General features: G+C 37.8%; 1 protein-coding gene across 8 annotated transcripts; it reads left to right on the top strand.

Annotated features, from left to right (window-relative positions):
- Positions 1-5,471: 5,471 nt before the first annotated feature.
- On the top strand, positions 5,472-21,046 carry LOC123755311 (double-stranded RNA-specific editase 1). Of its 8 annotated transcripts, XM_069327852.1 has the most exons (9): positions 5,472-5,610; positions 7,978-8,123; positions 8,514-8,558; positions 11,499-11,583; positions 12,699-12,877; positions 14,937-15,189; positions 18,348-18,484; positions 18,658-18,876; positions 20,414-21,046. In XM_069327852.1, the coding sequence occupies exons 1-9, from the start codon at positions 5,598-5,600 to the stop codon at positions 20,504-20,506; spliced, it is 1,170 nt and encodes a 389-aa protein (XP_069183953.1). In that variant the 5' UTR covers positions 5,472-5,597; the 3' UTR covers positions 20,507-21,046. The 8 variants fall into 8 exon arrangements, with proteins under 8 accessions (XP_069183953.1, XP_045593766.1, XP_045593764.1 ...); XM_045737810.2 differs by lacking the exon at positions 20,414-21,046 and having other exon boundaries at positions 18,357-18,484; positions 18,682-18,924; XM_045737808.2 differs by lacking the exon at positions 20,414-21,046 and having other exon boundaries at positions 18,357-18,484; positions 18,658-18,924.
- Positions 21,047-22,400: the final 1,354 nt, after the last annotated feature.

Below are 22,400 nucleotides of genomic sequence, written 5' to 3'. Positions count from 1 at the left end.
CCATGAGCCACTTATCATTTTAATTAGTCTTTCATGTGGCACTATCAAAAGCTTTGCTGAAGTCAAGGTACACAACATCACAGTTACCAATATCGACTGCATCAACTATGCCTGGAATAAAATGATAGCAGATGGCTGTGTTCAACCTAATATGGTGGAAAATGTTGGAACAAAAGCTAAGGTAAAATGGTTACAAAATGGGAGTTGAAGACGGTGGTCAATAATAGCATTACCTTTAAATATAGTGGGTGCACAAGTGTTGGGCAAGAAGCAGTGTTAATTAAAATGTTGGATTTGTGTCTCGGTGAATACTCAGACAGCGGCAAATCTAAGTGTGAAAACTCGTCATGGAAGAGAATAGAGGGAATAATTACTACATCTACGTTGCATTCCTCCCATGGTGGTGGTAGTTGTTTCTTTGGAAGTACAGTACTACATTCTTGAAAGGCATACTTTGTAACATTAGAACATAAGGATCTCTTATACGCTGTCCTATTATACTTTAAACGTGCATTGTTCATTGTTGTTGTTTTTGATTCAGCTACTCTGAACAAAAAGTTCCAAGCAGCACAGGTTATGGTGAGCCCGTCGTACTCACCTGGCACAGGAGATGTGCAGTGCATTGTTTGTTGTTTCAGATTCAGCTACTCTGAACATTATTTCCAAGTAGCACGGTATATGGTGAGCCCGTAGTGGTGTAACAGTTGTTGAGGTTACTTGAGTGGAGACTTGTGGGGTACCTGACTTACGAGACTTTCCCAGGGAGGTGAGGTAAGGTCACAGAAATCTCATCTCGGGTCTTATCTTCACGAAAGGAAGGCTCAGGTACTGTGGTATCAAGGTTGTATGTCAGATGTAAGATCTTTTGAACCTGGCATACCTCAGGGAGGAGTGTTGAGTCCCACGCTGTTTAATATACTAATGAATAGGATAGCATCTGAGAGATACTCAAATGGGCTAACTCCGATCATATATGCCGATGATATTTTGTTTCAGGCAAAGATATTTCAAATGTTCAAACGGTGTTGAATAATTTTGGAAATCTGCGTCACCATATGGGACTGGTAGTTAATGAAGACAAAACTAAGTTTGAATGTAGAAGTCGGAGGCTTATTATATTGGAAATAAATTATAAAAATATAGTTAATATACTGTATATAACTATTTAGGCACGTATGTTGGATATACCCATGAGAGTTTGGAAGCTGAAATGAACAGACTGGTCAATGACGGAAGAGATTACAACCTCTGAAGGCCTTGGCATGCTGTGAGGAGGGAGTGGGAGTCTGTGCTACGAATGATATACTTGAGTATTGATTATGCTGCACCTGTCATTTCTTGTTTTAGTAAAGGTAGACTGAGCAAGTTGGAGAATGTACAAAATGAAGCCATGAGAATAGTCTTAGAATGCCCAAGAAATGCTATTATTGAGATAATGAAGACAGTATTGAATCTGAAGAGTATTGGGGATAGAATTTCAGAGAGAAATTTAGCCACTGTCATTAGATTAATGAGAGGTGGGGGAGCTAATGAATTAATCTTCTCAGTTCAAAAGGTGGAAAGTAATAAACAATGTATGTTAAATACACACAGAAATCACAATAACGATATATCAAATGAACAAATACACAAGGGGCGCCTGACAGCTGAGTGGACAGCGCTTCGGATTCGCAGTCCTGAGGTTCCGGGTTCGATCCCCGGTGGAGGCGGAGGGAAATGGGCAAAAAGTTTCTTTCACCCTGATGCCCCTGTTACCTAGCAGTAAATAGGTACCTGGGAGTTAGACAGCTGCTACGGGCTGCTTCCTGTGGGTGTGTAACAAAAAGGAGGCCTGGTCGAGGACCGGGCCGCGGGGATGCTAAGCCCCGAAATCAGTCTCAAGATAACAAGGGCCGTGATGAGGGTTCGTACCTACGCACGGAATATTCCCAGATGCGCCTTAGTCAACTGTACCACGACATGGTAAAAAAATTGCAACCTGGATTGCTACTGCCCTCACGAGGATCCCGATGCACAACCGGGGGTTTCACAGTTTCCCCATGCACTCGGGCTGTTAACCAAATGCTCTACCTCATCGCCTTTACTTAAATACACAAATCCCAATAGCGTGATACTGTTTATTAATGAACAAATCTACCCTCATCACGTCCCTTGTGGATTTGTTCAATGTATGTTAAAGTATAATAAGAAATCATATATGAGTGTCTTACGTTCTAATGTTATATTTATGATGTATACCAGAATATTGTGGTTGAGTGTAGAGAGAGAATGTTAAGACATTAGAAAAAAATGGGTATAAAGTAAGATTCATGTGGATCCCTTCACATGTGGGAATATTGTTGAATGAGATAGCAAAGAGAGCCAGGAAATAATTCTTGTTGATAATGTATGTCAGACAACTTTGAAACAAATAAAAACAATCAAGATGATCCAAGAGAATGAAGAAAATGTTAAGAGAATGGCAATGGTGGACAGTAGTAACACACTTAAGAATTATGCAATAATAAATACAAATTCGTCCTTCACTTATGATAGAGGAAAGTCTACTTGGAAGGATTCAATTTACATTAGATTAAGAGTAGAATACAAATATATTTGGCAATATCGGTGTTGATGTCAGTGAAAAAGATAAGGAGTGTAAATTATTTAGTATGCTACACGCCCAGACCTTAGAACATTTTGCATTAGAGTGTCAACTTATTAATAGCTATAGAAATAAGGCAATAAGTAGTGTACTACATCAAATTGTTTGGATGTGTGATATGGAATGATAGACAGATTACTTAGGAGATACAAGCACTTTACCCCAAGAGTGTAACACTTATATGCTGTGTTTACTACATTAACCTGCAATATAAAATGTGATTCTTGTCCTGTGATTTGTGGATTTGTACTCACTAGATTTGTGCGCCCTTTGAGGGACTTGAAGTAAGGGAGGGTAGATAAAGCCCAAGCTACTCTCTCCTTTTGAGAAGTATTTTATTGTCTCAATAAACGTACTTGAACCTTGGGTAGTTTCTAAGGTTGGCGGGCTAATCCCTTGTTCCAAGAAGTTATCAGATTCAAGTTATCAGATTGATTAGTTATCAATTCAACGGAAAGTTATGGATTGAGGGATATAAAAGAAAAAAGCTGGTTACAAGAGAGAGAGAGAGAGAGAGAGATTACGGGCTGTTCATGCCCGTGCTACCTCTTGGGTGGCTTAATCTTCATCAATCAGTGTGTTCTGTGCCATAGTCCAGACAGGAGTTCTAGTGTTGGGCATCACAGGGAGAGGAGGACTGACGGAAGCTTCATCACTGCTGTATCTTGAGTGAGTACTAGTAATACCTGTAGTTTATTTTGGGCTATGAGAATAATCTTGGTATTATTCGCATTTCTTCATTTTGTACCTTCTCCAACTTGTTTAGTACCGCCTTTACCAACACAAGACATGACGGGGGGTAGCATAATCAATAAGAGATCTCAAAGTATACCATGTGATTAACATTGGAATGTTAAATATAGAACATGAGTAATAATTGTGTACTGTATGGGTTTGTGTGCCCCTTGAGGGACCTTATATAGACGAGGGTAGAAATAGCCTTAGCCACTCAATCCTTTTGAGATGTACTTCCTTTTCTCAATAAACTTACGTGAACTTGAGTGAGTACTGGTCTATTATGTTCCAACATCACAAGTGTTGATAATTCTTGATAAGGAAGATAAATTATGATTTTTAAATTGAAACTAATTAAATAAATGTATATTAATAAACTGTCCATCTGGTCTGTGCATTCGTTCCTGCTTATTCATTCATAGAGAGTTGCCAGGCCCAAGTATTCCGTACTCACCTAATTGTGCTTGCGGAGGTTGAGCTTTGTCTCTTTGGTCCCGCCTCTCAACTGTCAATCAACCGGTGTACAGATTCCTGAGCCTACTGGGCTCTATCATATCTACATTTGAAACTGTGTATGGAGTCAACCTCCACCACATCACTGCCTAGTGCATTCCAATTATTAACTACTCTGACACTGAAAAAAATTTCTAACGTCTCTGTGGCTCTGTGGGCATCTCCCTAAGTTGTGGTCACGACTGTCACATGATAAATTATCTTCTTCCCGCCTACAATTATCAAAAGTCCTTTAGAATTATTTGGATGCCAGTGAATAGTGGGAGTCGACCGTATTCTCCCCCTCCACCCTCCACACTACTCTGTGACAGTGTAGATATAATAGGTGACTGTCCGGGTATGGTGCCCACCACCCCTAGAGTAATTAACATCTTTACTCTCCCGTGACCGGTACCCTTCGTCGTCGGTCACCATAAAGTACTCATTTTCATCAAAGACGAGGGTGGTGGCAGACCCCTCACAGTGTTCAAGAGGGAATGTGATAAGCACTCCATATGGCCAATATTTATATATACAAGAGTTCTAACAGTCTTGTAAGAACTGTAAAAAATATATCTGCCACAAAAATAATGTTATTAAAACAAGACTAAAACCAGTGAGCTAAAACTAAAGCAGAAAAGACACGGGAGAAAAGGAGATAGCCCTACCTCCATTTAATTAAGACTGATTCAAATATCACAGTAACAAAGTTATCGCGAATACCCAAACTAAATTACGGGCTCACTATAGCCCATGCTACATGGACATTTCCCTCGGAATAGCTAAATCTAAAACAAGAACAACAGTCTTGTAGAGCCACTAGAACGCTTAGCGTTTCGGGCAGGTCCTTAATCCTAATATTCCCTAGAATACGACCCACCAAATCGTTTAACAACCGATACCCCTTCACTGCTGCGTGAACAGAGGCGTACAGTTAAGGATTGGCGCCCAGTCAATCCTCCGCGGCTAAAGTGCTTGCGAAGTGCTGGGCGAGTGCTTTAGCACTGCGGCACAGGGACTAGACTCAGGGTCGGGATTCTGTACAACGAACTCCGTAGAACCGTAATTGATTGATTGATGAAGATTAAGCCACCCAAAAGGTGACACGGTCATGAATATCCCGTATGTGGTGGCCCCTTTTGAGCCATTACCAGTATCAAGAGCTGATACTGGAGATCAGTGGAGGTGCGAATGCACCCTGCATGACGGGAGATGTCTCCCTTGTAAATGTATTAAGATGAAGATGAAGCCACCCAAAAGGTGGCACGGGCATGAGTAGCTCGTAAGAGGTGGCCCTTTTGAGCCATCACCAGTATCAGTAGATGATACTGGAGATCTGTGGAGGTGCGACTGCATCCTGCGTGACGGGAGATGTCTCCCGTCAAGTGTGTGTGTAGAGCCGTAAAGGCTCATGAACCTATGACTTTTATTTCAGTCTGCCTTAAATTGATTGATTTATTTTTTTATACCGTTCCCGTTTTCGTCCATACCAAGCATACCAACCAAACTTATTCTCATAACAATTCCTAGAAGTTTGCCAGACCAATATCTTATTCTACATAATTTTCTTCATGATAAATATTAATATTTTAATATATAGGTGAAGGTGGATAATTTAGTGTGGGGTAAGGAAGTGTAAGTGAGAACTAGTAGAGGTTGGCGGCGAGGTTGTGGCAGCCTGACTCCATCCCCAGAGCCGTCGAGCAGCGAGCATCCCAGCATCATTATGAGAGGCAGAGGTAAGTCACCCTCATTTTACCCTCCAAGCCACACATTTAGACTATATTTACTGAGGTACTATCGTGCCGGCCATCTTGATGCCTTGGTGCGTGTGGGTAATGTGTAAATGGTGAAGTATGTGTAGCGAGGAACCAGTTTGGAGAAGATCGATGGTCTGCTGAAAGCCGCCATTTGCGCCGCACCCGGCCCGCTTTGCCTCCATTGTGGCAGCGTGTTTCTCCTCCGTGGAGCCCTGGTGAGCTGCCCACTCTCTAATATAGGCCGACCACCCTCTAGCTCTTAATTAGGCCTTGACGTGTGTGTGTAGCAGGAGTTGAAGGGAAGTTTAACCTGGCTTGAGCCCTGGTCCGGAAGACCGGCTTCCGCAACACATTTTGCCTGAGTTTACCTGAGGGCCACGCGTTTATCTAGTGGGTTCGATGGGGACAGGAGGCCAGTAGCTTGACAAGGCCCTTCATTTTTCCCGAGGATATGTATAAACATGCCAATAGGTATTATATATACAATGCCCGAAACTCTGCATACTAGAGGCTTTATGAATTGTATTTGCTCACCTATGTATCATTCTCTGTTCATGTATCATGTATGCACACTTCTATAAATAAAATATTACATACTAGATAGGGGTACAAAACAGTGCCAGGTTTGACTGCTATGGGAAAAAAGAATAATCCCGGTCAGTTCCCTGAGAATGACACCTATGCTTAACTCTTCAAAGCAAAAAATCCACAATACTGCCTTAACTCTTACTGCCTTCAATAAGAGGGAAATACAGGAGTATTATCAGGCTCCTTAGTTGATCTCTGCTAAAGCAGTTGGTTAAACTTGGTCTTAAATTATATTACTGCAACATTGTTTTTGCAATAGTTCTGAATTGCATGGCACAACCACTTGGGGTGGACGGTAGAGCGACGGTCTCGCTTCATGCAGGTTGGTGTTCAATCCCCGACTGTCCAAGTTGTTGGGCACCATTCCTTCTCCCTATCCCATCACAAATCCTTATCCCGACTCCTTCCGTTGGGGTCAAGTGCTATATAGTCGTAATGGCTTGGTGCTTTTCCGTGATAATTACTTCCCTCCCTCTGAATTGCATGGAGGTGATTTTTGCCACTTTGACTATTATTTGTTATGCCGAGTCATAAATAGGCTGGTTAGTGTTGTTTTCTGACAGCTGACCGGGATATATCATAACCCTCTGAGTCTGCAGCAATGAATGAAGTTCCGTGGTGCCAAAAAACCCTTGGATGCAATTTTCAAATTCTAGCTCAACCAGTCTGAGCAGACCAGGTAACCCCAAGCTGCTCTTCTATTTGTGCAGGCACCACTAGACGCCTTCCTGCCAGACTATAGTTCATAGGCTTGCCTCTAGGCTCCTTTGTGATATGGGGTTTTTATGGGGAGTGGGGGAAGAGGGAGAATGGACAAACACCGTGCTGTCCCCAGGATTTTGCCCTATATCCAAGTATGCACTCGTAGTAAAAATTGCCCATCTCCTTGTATCCACACTCCAAACTGATAATTAGATTGTCAATTCTCGCTCAGTCTGGCAAGTTAGGCTAGTTCAAAGTGTTATTGTTAACAAGAAAAAACAAGGGGGATCCATCTGATACTCAATCTAAGTATGATCAGATCTTGAATACTTTTATGTACAGTATTTTACTTTTATGGTGCTACATAGCCTTCCCGACTTGGTGCCTTCTTTAATAATTACTTAATTACTTACCCGAATACTTTATTATAGCAAGCACTTTTAAATGTGAATTAATTTTTGCCCACCTGCAAGATTGCTCTTTTAAAATCTACTCCAAGACAACATAGATGACGTAGTTAATCTCGGGAATTATAAACTTTCCTTATGAAAGTGATTAAAATGGTTTACAGTATTTATATTCTGTAGAAAGTTGAAGAGCAAGACTTTTTGCTATCATAGATATGAGTACTGTATTCATTTATAAAATGCTAACCAGCATATTAGGTGACATGATTAAAATATATGAATGGATGAATGGGTATAACAAAGGTGACAAATATTATTTTAAATGTATCAACACTGAATAGAAGTCGAAACTGGATATATTTTGGCAAAAGTTAATATTCGGTAAAGACCTGGGTAGACATGACATTGTTTGGAAAGAATAGTTGGGTGGTTTATACAGTGCCCATTATTATGATGTTCTTGTATATAAAATATTTTGCTCTGCTTCTTGAAGATTCTTGGAAACTTGTTCATATATAATTCAATCTTATTTATTGGCTGCCATAATGTAGGAAAGGAGTCATGTTAAATATTTTGAAAAAGAATACATAGTATAAGAAAACCCAGTATTTGTAAAAGTCTCAAGTGTAATGACATTATACTTTATCAGGTCGTGGTCGTGGCAACTGGCGGTCACCAGCTCAATCTGGTGACTTGCAAGAAGGTTCGGTGAATAATCAACAGCCTTCATCAATGGACTTTTATCAGGATAACCTGCCTGCTCCAATGGATTCTAAAATGGATGTTGGTAATGAGGTGAGTTATTTCTTGATTGTGAAGGTGTATAATATGGTGCAAGTTATTAGCATTCACTGATGTCACGTCCTCCACACTCGCCACTGAGTGGCTCAATGAGTAAGAGTTGGAAGTGTGTAATTAATTTATATTTGCAAAGTTATTTGAAGGGTAATAATTATGATTATTGTTTGAAAATTACTATTGTAGGCTCTGCTGCATATAAAAACAGTTGGCACTACTCAGTACAGTATATGTATTATGAGTATTGCTCGGTGTTGCTGATTATACAGATTTTATAAACATTTTAACATTCCTCATTTCAGTATAAATTTAATAATTAAAATATTTGCATATGATATATCTGTGTCAACAAAGAAAGCAAAAATTACTTGAATACTGTTTCCTCAGGTAATTTGGCAAACGACGGGAAATGTACGCATGAACTTACCAAAGGTCAGCTTCCAGGATAATGAAATATTTATACTCTTTGGATTTGTCGAGTTGTAATTTTAGCATTATAACCTCATGAAAATGTTCAACTGCATGTTTTAAGAGTATGAATGCAAAATAAATGTATTTAGGCACTGGTTTGTGTGACATGGGTGAGACTACAAAGGTTTATAAACATTTCATCATTCTCATTTATTTTTGTATGTGTTTTTTGTGTGAAAATGTGCACATGATTGATCTTTATTGCTGTATAAAGAAAACAGACAGCAAATCCTATCATTGAATTTGAAAAAAAGGGCTTTATAATTTTTTCTTAGTAAAAATGTGACTTTGTTTTGCAGTACTGTAGTATTTTTTATATGTATAAATGTATGCAAATGGTTTCATGAATATTTTACTGCATATAATGTCCATTCCATTGTAATATAATTGAACATCTCCCTCTTTTTTCCCCTCCCCTTAATTAATTTCCTCAGTTTTGCAATGAATTTATGTACATATCCTGTTAAATACAGTCACATTAGTGCCACATTAAATACAGTATTTGTATGTGTGTGTGTGTGTGTATGTAATTACCTAAGTGTAGTTACAGGATAAGAGCTACGCTTGTGGTGTCCCGTCTTCCCAGCACTCTGTCACATAATGCTTTGAAATTACTGATGGTTTTGGCCTCCACCACCACCTCACCTAACTTGTTCCAACCATCTACCATTCTGTTTGCAAAAATGAATTTTATTATATTTCTTCGGCAGCTTTGTTTAGTTTAAATCTATGACCTCATGTTCTTGAAGTTCCAGGTCTCTGGAATTCTTCCCAATCAATTTTATTGATTCTTGTTACTATTTTGTACATAGTGATTATATCGCCTCTTTCTTCTATCTTCTAGTTTTGGCATATTTATTGCCTCTAATCTCTCTTCGTAGCTCTTGTCCTTCAGTTCCGGGAGCCATTTAGTTACATGTCTTTGCACCTTTTCCAGTTTGTTGATGTGCTTCTTAAGATATGGGCACCACACAACAGCTGCATATTCTAGCTTTGGCCTAACAAAAGTCATGAACAATTTCTTTAGTATATCGCCATCCATGTATTTAAAAGCAATTCTGAAGTTAGAAAGCATAGCATAGGCTCCTTGCACAATATTCTTTATGTGGTCCTCAGGTGATAGTTTTCTATCTAGAACCACCCCTAGAGCTCTTTCTTTATCAGAATTCTTTAAAGATTTCTCACATAATATATAGGTTGTGTGGGGTCTATGTTCTCCTATTCCACATTCCATAACATGGCATTTATTAACATTAAATTCCATTTGCCAAGTGGTGCTCCATATACTTATTTTGTAGCTTTGATTTAACAAAAGTTGTGAACAATTTCTTAAGTATTTCACTATCCATGTACAGTATTTATAAGCAAATCTGAAATTAGAAAGTGTAGCATAGGCTCCTTATATGATGTTCTTTGTATGGTCTACAAGTGATAGTTTTCTATCTAGAACCATCCCTGGATCGCTTTCTTTATCCGAATTCTTTAATGATTTCTCACATAATTTATAGGTTGTGTAAGGTCTATGTTCTCCTTTTCCACATTCCGCTTGTAAACGCATGTGTGCGTGCGCACTTCCCTAATTTTACTTGCCTAAATGTGCTTGAAGGGGTTGAACTTTGGCTCCTCTTCCTAACTTTCAATCAACTGGTATACAAAAAAAAAAAAGAAAAATCTGCCTTGTCCACCTTACTTTTTAGTATATTTGATTTGTTTACTATTCTGACAACAAAAAATGTGCTCATTTGCGTTCTCGATTTTCACCCGTGTCCCTTTGAGTACACCCCATGCCAAATTGTCTGCCTTATCAATCTCCCTGAAAACTTAGAATTTTGTTCATCCTCATGATATCAAATGTGCCTTCAGGCAAACTAGCATACTTTGTAGTAATCTAGTACACACTGGTCCTGCTTAAAATGCTTCTGGTGTTTATTCAATTTTCTATTCCTCTTGGCTGTACTGTACTCTTAATGACATGCTTAAAGAACAAAAGAATTGTTAAAAAGTGCTACTTTTCAGAGATCCCATCCTGGTTTTAATTGGATCTCATCCATACATGCCTAACACGAACATGCCTAATAGTCCTGGCTTTGTTGCTTTTGACTTGCCTTGCTCTATCCAGTTAAATGCTCTAATCTTCTTAGCGAGTGTGATCTGTCTTGGCTGTGTGGCCGTGTTCTATTTCTTTACGTGTAATTTGGTTCACCTATATTTCTCCCTTTCCTTTATTTAAGTTTTGCACTTATTCTCCATTCTTCTCTGCTTACCTTGTTTATTTTTGTTTGATTGCACAGCTAGGAAAACATGTTTATTACTAAATATATATACAGGTAATAACATTTTAAAATAATTTTCTATCCTTGGTTGAGGTGAGGCCAAAAATGGTGTCACAGCTAAGAGGTTAATAGAAAGATCTCTGCTGATTTAGAAATCTAATCATATTTTGAGCCTTAACTTTGTCCATAAAGGCTATGTGCAAATTATAGGGACTATAAGTTGTTGCTAGTTGGGACTCAATAACCTGGCTGATGGTGTTGCCAACCATGTCTGGTCAAAAGCTGTATCACAAGGGTTATGATAATGTAACCAGCATGAGGTGATCAGTAGGTGAAGATGAGGAGAGGTTTATGAAACTGATGGTGGTAACCCTAAGTTGTGAAAGAATGTGGGGTAAATATTATCGGATACCAATTACATGGTCAGTATGATGTGAGTTATGCCTCAAGTGACAAAACATGCTCTCTCTCTTTTCCTTCTACTTCCCTCTTCCTTTCCTCATAGTGTCTCTGACCCCCCCCCCCCTTTCTCCTTACACTTTGATAACACCTTTCATCCCACTTTTCCAATCCCTTCAGTTATTTGCTTTCTCTCTTTGTCCATGTTTAATGGAGTGCATTTTTTCAGGTTCCCGTGTCTGATAGTGACACCTCAATGCAAGAGGGAGAACAGCAGCCAGAAAACAGGAAACGTCCCTGGGAGAAGCCAGGAGGTAGGGAAGATATGATGTTTCAAGCATGTTGATTAACTCCTTAGTTTAATGCTTCCCAGGCAGAATCTCTTGAAATGGGGGAGAACTTCTCTTGCTAATCGCTAATGAGTTTAGGATTATGTTAATTTTTCAGTCTTCAAATTTTAGGGTAAAAAATATTTATGTAAGATTAGCTCAAAGTTTGTTAAAAAAAATTATATTTCTTAAGTAATGCTTTGTTTACCTTTTAACCATTTTCCATTGATAAATAACAAAGGCTTGTAACCTGGATTTTCGAGCTATTGTTAGGCAGAGTAATTTTTTTGCATCGAGCTGTTTCATTTTACACTTAACAGAAGGATGTTTTGAGTTAGAAGTTGGTGTCTAGTTTTAGAAACAGATTTTAGTTTGTACAATTTAAGAAAGTAATTTTGTTTTTCACTTTATTTTAGTTTTTGCAACTTCTCAGTGTACTGGATTAGCTGTTTATACAGCTGTATTTTTCCAAAGGGAGAGGGTTTCTTAAATAGAGGATATAATTTTTATTCAAGTAAATTAATTGGCATGTTATTTATTGGCACTCTTCTTTGTTTTGACAGCGGGCTAGTTTGATGGCCGCGCAAGGTCATCTTTGGTCCCATGACCTGTTATGTCTCCTCACGACATTAGTTAATTGTAGCACTCCAGAAAGCCAGCGGGGGATTCTGTTGTTACGGTACTTTGCTTTTAGCAAAGTTGTGTGTACGTTTGTCTTTGGGTTCAGAATGGGATTGAGCAAGAGGTCCCTCGTTGGCTGCCATGCATGAGGCTGGGTGCATACGTAACAGTCGTAGAGACATTTTCAGAGACTTTAATTGAATCGTGTTGCCCACACTTGTCATGGATGTCTGACTGAGGTGGGAAGTACGCCAGGTACTGAATCCTACCCAGTCATTCCACCTAAATTTATTATATTACAATCTGGCATGCAAATCTGAACACACATTGAGTGGGGAGATGTTTTATGCCCAATAGCCTTAACTTTGCTTAAAGATCTCAACTTGGTATCTTGTTGTATTCACTTGCAAGCTAAGACACGTTGATTTTCATGTCAATGGCAAGTGTGTTGCGACCTTTCAATTAATATGTGGTGGCAGGCATCAAGATCAAGAGAAAGAAGGTGCCAGGAGCCAAGAATCTTAAGATCCGGAGGTATGTGCAGCCTAAGAATGCAGTTATGTGCCTCAACGAACTTCGGCCTGGAGTGACGTACACAACGGAGCAGGAGGGAGGAGTCGGTCAACCATTCTGTATATCTGTAGAGGTTTCTAATGGGGTATGTCCAATGTTGGCCAATTATCAAGTATATGATAGGCTATTTATATTTTTTGTATTTAGTAGGCCAAGGAAGATTTGATTCTGAGGTAGGGTGTACACATACATATGCACACTCCCCCAAAGTGCACATTGGTAAGAGTAACTTACCTTTTTTATTTATAATTTTACATTTTCTCAATTGTGATCTTGCATATAAAAGTTCAGCAACATTGTTTGCCAGTGATCATTTTATCGTATGCAAGGGTCAAAATAAAGAAATGCACACTAAATTAATTTATTTGAATTTTTATATAGACTGGTAGACATTTGGTGTGCAGATTTTGATCATTGTGTGTGTATGACAAATAATAGTCATATATATTTATAAAGTTTTTGACAGACAAAATGATGAAGTTTGTGAAAAATTTATTTTGTAATGTTTGGTCAAGTCTGCATTAGATAAAGGTTGGTTAAGATATGTAATTGTATTATTGTGTTTGTGAGTCAAGACATTATTTCACTACTCAACTCTTCTGGTAAGATTAGTTATAAACTTGTATGTGTATTACAGTGGCACTAAAAAGATGAAAAAAAAGATTGCCATGGCCCTGTTGGGATTAAATAATATTCTGCATGCAATAAATGTACTTCAGCCCCATGTAGTTTGAGCGAGGTCACACGTACATGAACGGAGAAATGCTTTAAACTGTTCAGGACTTACAGGAAAGAGTTCAGAGCCGTGCAACCACATGGCCCCATGTTTTTAAAAACAAAAACCAACAAGGAAAAAAAGGCTTTTATGAAAATACATATAGAAATGCCAACAAAATACATTTTGTTGGTATTTGGAGATTGATGGAATGAATTACAATATTGTCATACTGTAATGCTTAAATAGTGATGGCAGATGAGTAATCAGAGGTAAGATAAATGAGCTATGAGGATATATTCAGTGAGCAAAAACTAATGACATTGTAAGAGGAGGGTAAGAGACAATATGATCATAGTGTAAATGATGGGGGGGTGGGGATGGACAGATTGAATAAAAATAGTCTTCAAGGGTTTAGGGGATAATAGAATTAAGGGGTAAAGATGAAGTTATAAACAGATGAGCCAAAGCGGGCATAGAGAGATTTGTAAGCAGTAGTAACGAGTGGAATTGGCTTGAACCAGAGGTTGTGGTAGCAGCCATCATTGACAATTTTCAAAGCAAGCATGAAGTACAATACAGTACTTGAAAAGTCGGGAGAAATAAATAGTTAAAATTGCTATAAAACAGGGCACTACGGGGTGGTTCCTGCTTGCCATAGACACAACTCGATAATCTCGACAACACGATGCGTAAATATACAGTACAAGATAAAAACAAAAGAAATCTGATCATATTGCAGATTATTCGTGTTTTTATACTCTGAATAAATAAACCATCTAGTATTAGTGCAGGCGATGAGTCACAATAACGTGGCTGAAGTATGTTGACCAGACCACAAACTAGAAAGTGAAGGGACGACGACGTTTCGGTCCGTCCTGGAACATTCTCAAGTCGATTGTGACAAATTGAACGGGCTCGAAACAATCGATTTGAGAAAGTTCCAGGACGGACCGAAACATCGTCGTCCCTTCACTTTCTAGTGTGTGGTCTGGTCAACATCTGTTTTTAGTGTTGAACCTAGATTGGAAATTTTAACAATACCTTACCTTACTCACACTACACTATATACATTGTTAGTACTAGGAAAAGTAGGAGTATGCTGTACCATGTTTATTTTTTTGTTGACTTGTGGGGGAGAACTTACATAAAATTTAAGTTTTATCAGCTAAACCAGAAACATTTATTTTTCTTGGCCTAATGTTTATTGTACTTTGGAGGTAAAATGATGTAGATTGGTAGTAAAATGTATATTTTATAAATGTGGTATTTCATAAATAATTGAGATATACAGTATATTTATATTAAGTAAAATTAATGTATGTTAGGATTAAGAAGTTTTTATGTACTGTATATGTTTTAAATTTGCATTTAAAAACAGGCTTTTTAAAAATCATAGGCTATAAATATGTCTCTCCTTCATTTGTAGACTGAAACACAAAAATATAGAGGCTTTGGGTCATCTAAACAACTGGCAAAGCAAGCGGCAGCAGAAGCGGCACTAATAAGCTTTGTGAAACCACCCGTCACTGCAAATTCTACAGAAAATCAAGAGGAAGATAAGACCCCTTGGGCTACGCTTGCATCATTTGCCATATATAAACTGTTCAACGATTGGCGTGAGGGTAGAGTTGGCATGTGCCCTCCCCCTGCCCAGCCTTACGGCACTGCAGTTCCACCTGGTAAGAACTTTTAAGTTAGTACATTTGAATCATTGCAGCATACCTGTTATATACAGTATCTGTTGAGGAGTTCGAGGATCAACATCGACTGTGATTTGGTCTCTGACCAGGTCTCCTGGCTGGTCAATCAGGCTGTTCAATGCAGCTCTTTTATCTGCATAGTCTAACATATGAGTCAAGAGCCTGGTTGATCAGGTATCCCTTGGTGTTTATCATGGTCTCTCTTGAATGCTGAAAGATCGGCCTCGTGTACAGGGAGTGTTGAAAAGTCTTGGGTCTTTGATGTTGATTGAGGTTTATCTTAGCATACTTACTGCACTTCTGCTTTTTAATGGGGCTATTTTGTGCATCCTGCCGAGCCTTCTGATTTCATGTGTTATCTGTGTGTGCAGATTTGGAACCAGTCCTATTGAGACATTTTCTTTGCATCTTTGAATCATAGTTTTTATTGTTCAGTAATATCTAACTTTTATGTAGTATTTTATCTGCATACAGCCACTTGATTTATTTGAAGAGTATTTTAAATTGCCTACCCATGTTTGGAAGTTAGCCAGAAGGAATATGATCTCTATATGTTTCTCATGTATCCTATCAGCATCAGGATTTATGGGAAATGCAACTAGTGGTTTGTTGTTCAAACTAGCATATTGTACTCATAATTTAAAAGTAAAAAACCTTTTGCAGAATAACCAAATAAGCCTATCTTGTCCCAAGTAAAGTGATAGATGCGAGAAATGCAATATTTATTGATGCACCCATCAATAAATTTCATAAACAAATGTGTATCGGTCATATTTGTCCTATAGCGGTAAAAAAAAAAAAAATGCAGCAGTAAAATGGCTAACGTACCTCAAAAATATTTACATGAAGAGGACGAGATCAGCTAGAAGGCATATAAGGATTGAGGCAACGGTCAGCCATTTTCATTCTTGAAAGGTTAAGTGAACACCACACACTCGCGTCTACCAAAATTGAGCTCTTGTTTGTTACATACAACTTGCTGTTATTTATAACTTTTGGCATTACAAAACTGTAAATTTATTATTTTCCTTTATGTACAATGTATAATCGGATTGATTGTGGTGTATATAAGTACTGAAAGGAGGGAGGCAAGAGAAGTTACTGGTGAAGTAAGTCAGCTGCATGCCACCACCTGCTGTCCCTTGAGACATGTGGTGGAAAATAGTATTCTGAACAAGAATAATTTATGATTATTGTATTATTAATAATGCTGGACAACCAGCATTTGTTAAACTGCAAATTTCCTGTTGTTTATAGTAACTGCCATTACAAAATGGATTTTTTTATTATACTTGGTGTATTTACATACATACAAGGCAGTTATCATTGATGCTTGGCCAAAAAACCTAGCTGCAGGAACAGAAGAAATCAAAACAGTTTATGGATAATCTACAAAATGGGTCATATTAGGTGACCCACTGAAATATACAGGTTATAATTTGAAATAATAATCAAATGGCCAGACGAGGAGTCACAATAACGTGGCAGAAATATGTTGACCAAACCACTCTAGAAAGTGAAAGGACGACGATGTTTTGGTCCGTCCTGGACCATGACAATCGACTTAAGAATGGTCCAGGACGGACTGAAACTTCATTGTCCCTTCACTTTCTAGTGTGGTTTGGTCGACAATTATCAAATAGGTTTTTATTTGGTGAATGTTAATCGAGTGAAATACTATACTGTATTTGTATTGGAGGTTGTTTATTAATTTACTCGGATGAGTGTAGACCACAGTGCTGGCATCTTGCAGTCATGAGATCCCACTTGTTATGGTGTTCATGCATTGAGATAGGATTAGAGTAGATAGGATTTGAGTAAATGAATCAGGCAAGCAAATACAATTTTGTAATACAAGAATCCTTCTGCATTAACAAGTTCCTGCTAATTTCTTGGCTGAATATTTGGGGTTTGAGAACCCATGGTCTAGACCGTCTTTTTCGAGATGAGGAAAACAGAAAGGGGAAATATAATGTAATATTTATATCTAGTGAGTGTTAAATATGTGGCATGAGCTTGAATCGGTGATGATGGAAGCCACCACCATTCACAGTTTAAAAATAAACAAATACAGTAATGTGCTAGAAAGTTGGGAGATATAAATTTTCCAGGTACAGTAGCTTTTAAATGGGGCTCTAAATCTTGTTCACCCTCCCTATAGACACAAAAAAGTAAGCACCGCTCTCCCTTCGTTATTTTTCACTCCAAATCTCTTCATAGCCCCTTCCAAATACTGCATCCTATATCACCATGAACTTTGTTATTTATTGTTTTAGTAATATGCTTAGTTCCTGTATTCCCTCCTGGAGTTCCTGGTTTGTTTGTAAAATCAGGTGTGTGTGTGTGTGTGTGTGTGTGTGTGTGTGTGTGTGTACATTGTTCTTAGGCTACTTATTACTTTTGAAGGTTGTGTCCCTCTGGGGAAGGGGGTTGACCATAGCTTGTGTTTGTTGTACCTTGGAGACAGTCCTCATTGTGCTCTGAAGTAGTTATTGGTTGGTGTAGATGATTTGTTGTGGTGTCAGTTCTTCCACCTGGTGACAGTTGGGGATTGTGAACTTTGTTATTTGGTGGTTATTTGGTGGACTGTGCTTGACAGATGCCAAGTAGTTTTAGGAAACTTAGGAATTTTATATGTGCAATTTCTAGCTGAATTGAGTAGTCTCTTAATCTTTTCACAACACCAATATGATCTGGCAAGGACAATGTAAAAAGGTCTTCACTGTGCAGGTACAGGCTGTTGACCTGACATAACAGCACAAGATCCTAACAAGGGGGTCAGTAGGATCTTGCCTTTGGTAGCAACTAAATGGGGCTGATAATACAGAATACAAAACTGATAATACAGTTTTGATCGTATTTTTATTTTACCACTCTTGATTATATAATCTGTGAAAATGTTATACTTGCAATGCAAGAAAGCATCTCACAATTTAGATATGAATTGTTACAAGTTGCAATAACACTTAAGCATTCAGAATTTTAATCTTTTCATCACATATGCACTTCAGTGGATTAGATCTTGTTTGATTGTGACTTCTGTTATTCACATTACAGTACTGTACTTTATTAGTAAAGCCTTATGATGTGCCCAATTGCTCCATTTTTGTAGGATCTAGTTGCTTCTTACCTTGCAGGATTTCAAGCATTCCTAAATCAGCCTGTGGGAGGAAGTGCCGTGAAGGAGGAGTCTCCACAAGCTGCTGCATTTGCTGAAGCAATATGTGCTCATCTAGGAGGCCGTGCACCAAACACTCCTGCAACTGATGCAAAAGTAAGACATGCTCCTCTTTGAAATGTATTATTTGAATAAATTAATGTTAGCCATTGTTTTTAGACAGTGGCATAATATACCTCCAGGTTTTTAGGATTTGAGATGTTCCTCATCCAGATTTGGAGAGAATGTTTTAATTTGTTTAAGATCTAGATTTTTCTCTTTTTTTTCAGCCGGACACAAATTTGTCTTTCCAGTCGACAGAACCTGTGAAAGTGCCAAATCCAGCCAAGCAAGTCCCTGAAAATGCTGCCGGAATGCATCCTGTCATGGTCCTGCATCAGATGAAACCTGCAGTGCAGTACTCTGTTTCTCAGACGATGCGCGAGAGCAAGCCTTTCTTTACTGTCTCGGCTGAAATTGATGGAAAGGAGTTTACTGGAGAAGGTGAGGTTAATAAAAATATTTTTAAACTACTGATTTAGATATAGTTGACTCCTAATTCTGTGTGGTGGGATAAACTATATTTGGGTTTTGTCTCAAGAAAAATACCTACTTTTGTCAGCTGTGCTCCCAAATCCTTCTAATTAATGATTTTTTTGTATAAAGTATGATTAGATAATAATAGCCAGAGAAATGTCAAATCTTGGTAATTATAAGGGTTTAACAGCAAAACTTAAATCTTTAAAGTTTCTATAAGGGCTTGTAGCACGAGACGTATTTACCTTGGGTGACCCAAGAAACACAATGCGATGTCAGGCATTTTGTAAGTTAATTCCAAGCCATATGTGCACTCAATGCATATTATATAAATATAACCAATAGAGACTCCTAATGATGAACAACAACATAAAGAATATGCATTAAATAAAAAATCCTAGTGAATCTTATGATTTACTAGGATTTTTTTCCTAGTAAATCTAAATATATTATTTAATTTTTTTTAAGTTAAAAGGTTTTTTAAGTTAGTCGTCGCCGAGCGAAAGTGTTGTGTTAATTTAAAGCTAACGTCGAAATATGACCAAACCTAACCTAACTTACACTAACATAACTAAGTACGTAAGTTATTCATGTTCTTAATATAATAAAATAATATTAACTCAAACCAATTGGAATTTTTTTAAATAACAAAAATCACTGTCTATTAGGTAAATTGGGCCTTGCATACTAGGCCGAGTAGTGCATTCTGGCCATTAGGTATGACATATATATCTTGTATGCTATGTTATTGTGTAAATAAAATAACATACACCATACTCACGTAAAAATATTTGTAGGTTTGTGTATGGGTGGATTTTAGGGAGGCATTCTTGCCAATTTAGGATGCTACCAATTTGGGAGACATTTGATTCTGCCACCAACAGATAGCAACATTTAGCAAGTCCAGGTGTTAGATTCTGAAGGCAAAATTATCTCTGCACACAAGAACAATATATAGGAAATGTCCAGTTACTCATATCGCATATTTTAGGTAATCGAAATAAGCCTTAGTTTATTTAGGTTTAGATTGATTTAGATTAGGCCACCCAAGAGGGTGGTATGGGCATGAAAATCCTGTAATTATTTTAGGTGTGGTGAAGCAGTAAATTCTCATTTACATCATCACATCGTATGTACCCCCCCCCCCCTTCCTGCAGTAGTTTCATATGTTGCACCGTACCTAAACATGTCTTAGGAAGATGTGCACACTTGAGTCAATCTTGTAATGATATGTGCATTTTAAAGGTTAAAGAAATATGCTTAAGTACTGCGAGTTGGCATGGGTAGACATAAAAATGGAGTAGGGCTCATTTGAATAAGTTGTATGGCAACGTTGTTAAAGAAAGGCTGAAAATATAAAGCTAGTGTAGTACACTTGGGAGACATTAGACAAAGAAATTGTGCATTCTGTATATGATGGAAGTGTTTGTAGGGTTATTTATTCATGCTATACAAAGTGTAAGAACAGTAATTATATTACGATTATTAAATTTGAATAATTTTTTTCAGGACCCTAATGTGAAAAAAGCAAAGTTCTTCTTGGCCAAGGAAGCAATCCTGGGACTGTATGGTGTCGAGTCGACCTTTGAAACTCCAGCCTAATTTGGTAACACACATAGGTGGTGATCTCCACAATTCTTAACCTAGAATAACATAACCAAAGTGTTAAAAGTGATATTTGTCAGTCACTTGTATCTTAAGAGTATCCCACAAGCATATACATTTGCTAGATAGCACTTGACCTACAACCTTCCTACCTAATAGCTCTTGTAACCTATTTAATTAACCCATAGCAATTAATTACATGATGCTGACCAGTTACTGTACTGAGCTGCCATGTATGCTTGGAAATCCTAGCCTAAGAAATACAAAATATTTTGGCAGTTTAGCATGCAGTTTTTTTTTATACAGTAATATATATATTTTTATTAATAAATTTGTTTTACCAGGATGAAATTACATACTGCTTATGTAACTCAAGATAATGAAATTGGTAAATTTCATTTGTTAAATGTTTTGATTTTGTTACTATTAGAATGATTTATTTATTAAAGAGAATATTCTAATCAATGTAGTTTCTGTATCGTGTTTCAAAAGTATGAAATAAGATAGAAAATCCAGGAAAATAAAAAGAGTAAAACATAGGTCTTTCATTACCTTGCTTGGTGCTACGAAGACTCAGGTGAAGTAGTGATGTTTGTAATTAGTGTGCAAGTTAACGAGAATTGGAAAGGGAACATGAAACCCCATTGAACAATACAAAAGGATGACGACATCCTGAAATGAGACATGTGACTTCGTAATACCATTATATATATTTATATTTTAATTTGCAGTGATCGTCCATGGCTTGTACTGAATATCTGAAAAGCACACGTGCAAATAATCACCCGGGTAATTCCTAGGCCGTCCTCCCATAATTACTTGGGATAAATTACAAGTACTATAATTTGGAATATCACGCGAATTTCGCATGTAACAAGGTGGCTCGCATAGGGGCCTTACATATAATAACATGGGCAACTCTTGTAAGTTGTTATACACTTCATACTTCTATCACCTTTATTCCTGGTTTTATACATCTCATTGGTTCACAAATAACGGAAGGATAATTAGGCTAGGATTTGTTTAAAAAATAACGTTTAGTGTTTATACTATAAATATATTTATGTAAAACATTTACACTATATACCAATGTCCTGACTTTCAGGACGTGTGTGTTGCTTCCCGACCGTCCCTCGCGGTCACTAGTCCCTCGGTAGAATCCTTGGTGAATCTGATACCGTTGATATTGTTCGCCTTATGCGCTTTTGTTCTCGTAATGGCATCCTTGGTGATATTTAACCCCTTTTGAATATCCTGCAAATTTGATGGTGCTACATAGCCTTCCCAGCTTGGTGCCTTCTTTTGATCATTACTTACTTAGGCCAAATAGTCCAGTGAACATAATCTGAGGATCGCCGAAAAACTGTGTTTATCCTTGCCATTAAAAAAAAAAAAAGATGCATAGTAAAGTGAGACGCCCATATGTCTGTCGAACCCAGTACACACGCACTGGGTTCAACCAGCTGCACTAATAGCCAGTTCTGCTTTCAACATGTTTAATAGTTCCTCTGTGTGGTTTGCAAGGGTCTCGCTAAATGTTTCAACCCATCCTTCAAAATTCGTAGAACGTTTATACTATGGTTCGATCAAAATGATAGATAAAACCTATAGCTACTATGGGTAGACCAAAATGGGATGGAATGTACAAAATGTGAACTTTTATGTTCACATTTTGTATTACTGGTATATTAAAGGATATAAATTACCGGTATATTAACCAAAGAGTGAGACACCATAGATCTTGCCTAACTAGTCATTTTGATTATTCCTTCCTTAACTGGTGCTACATAGTTTTCCCGGCTTGGTGCCATCTTTTGATAATTGCATTCATGTATATATTTAAATATTCTTTAAATTGGAATCCAACAATTATTAAAAACAAATTGTAGTA

Source organism: Procambarus clarkii, chromosome 20 (genome assembly GCF_040958095.1).
Source record: "Procambarus clarkii isolate CNS0578487 chromosome 20, FALCON_Pclarkii_2.0, whole genome shotgun sequence".
Classification (NCBI taxonomy): Eukaryota; Metazoa; Arthropoda; class Malacostraca; order Decapoda; family Cambaridae; genus Procambarus; species Procambarus clarkii.
Note: the sequence above shows the minus strand (reverse complement) of the source record. Positions and strands in the feature narration are given on the sequence as shown.